The sequence below is a fragment of the Tremella mesenterica genome, assembly GCF_000271645.1.
Source record: "Tremella mesenterica DSM 1558 unplaced genomic scaffold TREMEscaffold_1, whole genome shotgun sequence".
NCBI classification, from domain to species: domain Eukaryota; kingdom Fungi; phylum Basidiomycota; class Tremellomycetes; order Tremellales; family Tremellaceae; genus Tremella; species Tremella mesenterica.
In genome coordinates this window covers 1940644-1946931 of record NW_006711225.1, presented here as the reverse complement: position 1 = coordinate 1946931, position 6288 = coordinate 1940644, and the positions used below count along the sequence as shown (strand labels likewise).

The following is a 6288-nucleotide window of genomic DNA, read 5'->3' as shown; positions in this document are numbered from 1 at the left end:
CTTTCGATATCACCAGTTTGACTGAGGGTGTTAGTATGGAATGAGTGAAGGAACTCATCGGAAAGGGATCCGATATGAGATGATTGGAGGAAAGTCGAGCGACTTGAGAGGCGGAAGAGTTGGACACTGTGGAAAGCGCTTGCATGATGACCATCGCGTCCTCTGAAGTGATGGGTAATTTTTGTATGCGATCCAAACCATGGGGAACGACTTGATCGTCAACTTCATGTCTAGATATAATCGCTCGGACCTGAGGATGATGATCAAAGTCGTATAAGATTTCGATAAGTTTAACGGAGAGTTGTTGATCAGCTCGTCGACCTGTGGAAAGGTCGAGAATGATCTTCTGAGCCAAAGTGGAATCGATCAGGCTGACGGGTGCCATTCGAGCAGCTTGGCGGAGAGCTTGGTCGATCAAAGGTCGTACTTTTTCACCGATAACGTTCAGAGGAGGAGTGTGGGATGAATCTTCCAAATCGGGAGACTTCTTGACAAAATTGAGCGGACGGAGCATGATCATGTAGGTTAAAGCATCAGGTGCCAGTGGTCCTTCCGTCGGCATCTGTAGGAACGTCTGTTGCATTTCTTCCAAGAGATCATATCGCGCGAGAAATTTGAGATAAGCATTGGTCGGTGCAATGTCTATTTGTCTGGGAATCTGTTTCGAATCGTCTCCTCCCACCGACCGTGACTTGGAAGATGTCGCTTTTGCTGTTTCACTCGGCTCAGACGCAGCTGCTAGTGATCGTTTTAGATATTGCTGGTATTGGTCGTAAATCAGTTGCACGCGATCCCGTGTGCGTGGTGTAAGCATGGCCGATTGTGTTCGCGACGAACGAGGGAGGTATGAGTTGGGGACATGTGCGTAGGCATTGAGTAGAATGGTGAAAGTGTATGGGGTTGGTCGTATTCCACGTTTCTTCATCTCATCGTCAGTACTTGTCCCACCGAGTAACTGGGACATACATCGTTGAAAGTTCTCCACATGGTATCCAACCGTCCTTCCCGGCCCAAAAAAGTGAGAAGCGCTCCCCACACAGGAGCGGTGGCCATTTGGGGAGGAGCATTATAGACCATACTCATAGCCACGTCAAAATCCGCCTGAGTGGGTTTGGGAAAAGATCTCTTAATGTGAGTTTTCAAACGCTCTGAAAGGATGTACGGGTCGGTCGGAGGATGAAGAGGTCGACTCTTGTGTGAAGGTGGGGATGGAGTCCAAGGTCGTTTGTCTCGATGCGGAGGAGTAGGTTGTATTGACGTAACCACGGGGGGTTGTAAACTGTTAGGAGGCAGTATGGGTAAGGGTTGTGCTTTTTTCAGTATGTTTTGTAATCCTGGTTCGATGGACATGTTCAAACCGGGGAAACGGGAGCGAGATGATGATTGATTGGTAGGTAAGTCCTTGGGAGCATGAGCTGATGAGGGGCGAGGTTTGAGGGGGGCACGGTTGAAACGACGGGTTTGTATGACTTGAGTAGCTATACCGTCTAGATCTTCAAGGTCCCATGAGGCATTGTCGGTAGTGGTAGCATCGGTGACAGTGACATTCCGGCCTGTTCTCTTGTCCGGTTTCTCGCCTGCTGAAGAGACAGATCTGTTGGTAGTAAAGACGGAGGGTCGGTGACTGCTTTGACTTGAACTATGTAGTAGTGTCGATGCTCTGGAAGAGAAGCGGCGAGCAGCGGACATGATGGCCACAGTGTCAGATGCTCGTACTCACAGTGGGGAACGATTACTTGTAAGTATAGAGTGAGTACAGTAAGTACAGAGTGGGTGGAAGAGAAGGTTTTGTAGGAAGGGTGAGTGAGATCACGTGACTCAACTTTCAACTTGGAACCTAGACGCGTTCAACTCATATGAAACCCACAACTCCTTACTACTTACTCTATACCTCTACACTGAATAACCTTCTCTTCACCTTGGGTCGTACTTGGTATCCTCTCAACCTAGTACAGAGCTCAAGTAAGCATAGAAGTGTCGGATCTTATTTCTCATACCGTTGGAAGATCCATGTCTTGAAGTGAACTCTCAGAATCCGATCCCTCGTTTCCTCAGCCCTTCACTTCCATTCCACCTACCGATCATACACCCTGTTCATTCCCCTTCCTCCATTCCCACCCATCATGACTTCTTCACCATCTCTCGAACCAACATCTCCAAGCTCCCCTTCACAGACCCCAAAAAAATCATCTAAGCCTTCCAGACGCAAACAGGCCGAGAACTGGGATGACGATTTCGAATTCGCTTTACCCTCCCGGACGAGCAAACCTCGAGAAGCTCCTCCACGACCGGAAAAACTGGTAGAAAAAGATGAGAACACTTCAGCAACTCTCGGTAGCTTCGCCAGTGGGTCAAGTAACAGTTCAGAACTACCATGGGACGAGTCTCCACCTCCACCTGTCTCAACCAACAAGGGCACGGTCAGGGCTATAAAAGTCCCTGCACCTCTCAAGATTCCTCCTTCCCACTCTCACTCTTACTCGCACTCTCCCCCTCGTATGTCTCCCTCATTTTCCATCGGACTAACTTCTTCTAACCCACGCTCTATCCCCCCAACTCCGCTCTCTTCCTCTTCTCACCCCCATCAACCTCTGTTATCTCAGCAGTCTTATCCTCAACTCGCCCACATAGGTCATGCCCCAAGACAAAGATCGGGATCTCAGTCGGCTGCAATCAAGAACAAATTAGTCAAGCGTCACCCGTCAACCTCCTTCGTCCCCATGACCAACTCTGGTCACGGAGACTGGTCCCGGGACGTGAAAGGCGCTCCTGCCATGCCAATCCTCAATAGGAGTTCACCTAATCTGGCCAGCCCAATGCAAGTCGAGTCGTATCAATTGCCATTACCTCCAATACCTCGTCAACCTTCACGTGAACTGATGCCCCCGCCACCTCCACCAGGTAAGACACGTAGTAGGTCCAGGTCGAAATCAAAGCCGGCCTTGAGGGACGAAGCCAGACCTGCCCAGATACAAACCAGTCTCCGGTCCCCTGTTTCTGAACAGACGAAGCGTGATGAGCTGCCACTACCGACAGAGCCGAAGAGAAAGAATTTCTGGAAGAGATTATCAGGATCCCGAGATGCGATGCCCACTCGTGAGTCACTTTCTCTGCCAGGCTAAGTAAAAAAGGGCAAAACTAATCAGCAGTGGGGAGTTTAGGAGGGTCTCCAATTCACCGGCGGAGACGCAGTTCGTCTGTTGGAGATTCTGTCCCTCCTCTCCCATCCCCAAGACCCCCTGTGCCCCCGTTGCCGGCCAACATACGATCTCCTAGCAACACTTCGACTGCATCCACAACGTCCGCCTCCTCGTCTAATCGCTCAGGCCCTTCTGGATTATCGTCCATTCTTCGTAGATCAGCTAGCAATTTATCTCGCAAGTCTACTAGATCTAGTGACGCGCCACCGACATCGTATCCTTTCTCGAACACACGCCCAGATCGGAGCTCCTCGTCAGTGCATATTGTCCCTCCGGTACCACCGGTACACATCCCAAACCCGCAACGCGCTCAAAGGGAAGAATCTCCTCGACCTCCTTCTTCTCGATCTTTTTCTCGTGGATTTCATCTGCCCTCTCCATCTCCTGGGTCGCCATATAACGCTTCATCTGCTCATCTGTCTTATCCCGCCCTTTCCACCCTTGCCACATTCTCACTCCTTTCCCGCTCCTATGACACTCCCAAATAGTGATAGTGATACCGAGACTGAGCAGGACGGGAAAACGCCCAGGAGAAGACAGAAGATACGTCCCGTTTCCGCTCTTCCAGCACCTCGTATGTTGGCTGGACGAGAGCCATGGAATGGTGAGGATTGGCAAGGATTTGCTGGTGGTCCTAGCGTCACCAATAGTTCCCCATTGCCCCCGATCTCATCTCATCACGAGCCCTCTCCCAGTTTATCAGGGTTGCCCCAGTCGTCAGGTCTCGCCTCTTCTGCTGCCAACACGATGAAAAGACTGAGTTCGATGTCGAAGAAGCATGCTCGTCGCTTATCTAGCGGACTCAATTTTGGCACTGCGTCATCTTCATCGTCGACTGAGTCTAAACGGGTGTCAACAAAGCTGGAGCCTGTCTTGGGCTCCCCTTCCAAGCCTACTCGATCAGCAACGACTTCGACAGCTCCTAATTTGGGTATCAAGTCAAACATATCCAATGGATCTATCTCTGCTCCCAGCTCTTCATTCAAGCAGTCAGAGATGCCCACATCTATCTCAGATGAGATCATTCGTCAAAAAGCGGAAAAACAAAAGAGACGACAAAGCTGGAATGACTTTATTATCCCAAAGACGGTTTTGGAGAAGCAAAAGGGATTGAAACGGGATATCGGAGCTGTCAAGTATTTCGCTCAAGGATTGGAAAGTGAGTCAGACTACGTACGATTGAATGAATTCAGGCTAACATCGAAGCTCTGAAGACCTATCTCGAGACTCATGCGGCTTTACGTGACAAAGTGGCTATCTCAGGAGCTCCCGACGAACTGGCTCTATTCCGTTCTCTGGAGTCGGAGTTCAATCAATGGTGGGAAATGGCCGTCGTGCTGATCGAAGTCGGATCTACGGGACGTGACAATCAAACATCTTCTCCTCGTTCGCGACGTATCACCATGAGTGCGGATGAGGCTCATTCGGCATCTGCAATGCTTCATCGACTTCCTTCCACTTCGACTTTTACAACCACACCTCGGAAACCTAATTTTAAAGATTCTTCCGAGTCTAATCATATTTTAGGTCCTCCACAAGCGAGTCCAGATAATTGGCGAGCAAGTACGGGCAGACAAGATCTTACTAAAAGGCAATTAGAAGTTTTAAGAACTATGTTGGGTACACCTGTGACACGTTCACCGAATCCAAATTCCAACCCTATAACATCCAGACAAGCCAGTACTGTCTCTGCTTCTTCTGTAGTATCAAACTTACCTCCACCTCCTTTACCTCTTCCCCCATTGCCTGTGATTCATTCGAAACCTTCCAATCGGTCATCAGAAGTGAGATTTCATCATGACCGTACGGAGCTTTCACGATTCCCCTTGCCATCACCAGACGAAAGCAGTTACGCTCAATCATTTTCTTCATTTCCTTCTCCCGATACTGCTTCTTCTATGGTTAATCCTAAAACTCGAGCCTCCAAATCGGGTTTGGCGGGTTTAAGAGATTTCCTCAAATCTTTAAAACATCAACGTCCAAAAGCTCCAGTTCAACCTTCTATAAATCCAAATTCGAACCCTATTCCGACGTCTCCAACTTCACCGATCTCTCCGGCACTTCCTTCAGCAAGTACCCATGATACCTTCTCACCATTACCTCCTTCCACCCGATCAAGTTTTTCCGTCCTTGGTATGGCCCCAGTCCCTCAAAGAGGAGGAAGAAGACCTAACATTCGTAATATTTTCCGTACCTCTTCAGGTAATTGGTCCGATTTAGTCAGAGAACGAGTTTCTGGAGAATCACGTAGATCAAAAGAAGAAGATCGAACTTCACTTCCTTTCTCTTCTCCTTCTATACAAGAAGATTCCAGTCAAATGGAAGTTGGGTCTAAACCAGTATTAGGAAGAAGACATTCAAGTAGATCTGATAAAAGTGAAGGAAGTGGTGGTGGTTGGGGAAGAGGTTCAACTTCACCTACTGCAGCAGTGTTCGGTTTTTTGAAACATGGTAAAGAAAGGGAAATGAGATGGACTAGTAATTCCACTTTTGGATTTTCAGGACAATCTAAAAGATCTTCTACTCCCGCTCCGGAAGAAATACCACCGGATCAAATGATACATTCCGATATTCATTCTTCACATCATACTACTGAAGGTGATGTAAGATCTGATACGATACAAGAAAAAAAGGTGACATTGGAAAAAGTATCACAAGATGACGTGATGGGAGGTGAAACTGTAAGACCGAGAAGGAGGGATATAGGATTAGGATTTCCTAGTTCACCTGATAAATCTTGGAAGAAATTTGAGATTGCTGGACAACAAGTTTCTTCTTCTTCAAATACGACAAACCGATCAGACCCTCAAGCATTCAACGTGAACAAGTCGGATCAATCTGGGACAGTCAATCACGATAATGGTGGATTAGAAAAGGGGAAAACAAAGTTAATAGATACAGATGGAGCAAGGATAGATAAGCAAAGTGATGCAGAAGGGAAAATGTGGGAAAAGGAAAACAAGGGTAAATCAGGGTGAAATGACAGTAGCTCTAACTCCGGAGAATTTACCGGTTTTGTTGAGTTATCTGAGACAATGCGAGAGTAGGTTAGCAGATTGGCGTGTGAGGGCGGAAGGGTTGTTGGGTG

The 6288-nt window shown here is 48.1% G+C and overlaps 2 protein-coding genes across 2 annotated transcripts; one reads left to right on the top strand and one right to left on the bottom strand.

The window, feature by feature from the left end:
- Positions 1 to 54: 54 nt before the first annotated feature.
- Positions 55 to 1689, bottom strand: TREMEDRAFT_58587 (uncharacterized protein; the record flags this gene model as incomplete). Its single annotated transcript, XM_007001256.1, has 3 exons — positions 55 to 210; positions 251 to 925; positions 967 to 1689. The coding sequence occupies 3 exons, from the start codon at positions 1687 to 1689 to the stop codon at positions 55 to 57; spliced, it is 1554 nt and encodes a 517-aa protein (XP_007001318.1).
- A 434-nt stretch (positions 1690 to 2123) lies between these two features.
- Positions 2124 to 6178, top strand: TREMEDRAFT_58586 (uncharacterized protein; the record flags this gene model as incomplete). The annotated part of the gene is made up of 4 exons (XM_007001255.1): positions 2124 to 3096; positions 3150 to 3453; positions 3689 to 4359; positions 4407 to 6178. 4 exons carry the CDS (start codon positions 2124 to 2126, stop codon positions 6176 to 6178), a joined length of 3720 nt encoding a protein of 1239 aa, XP_007001317.1.
- Between the last annotated feature and the right edge of the window lie 110 nt (positions 6179 to 6288).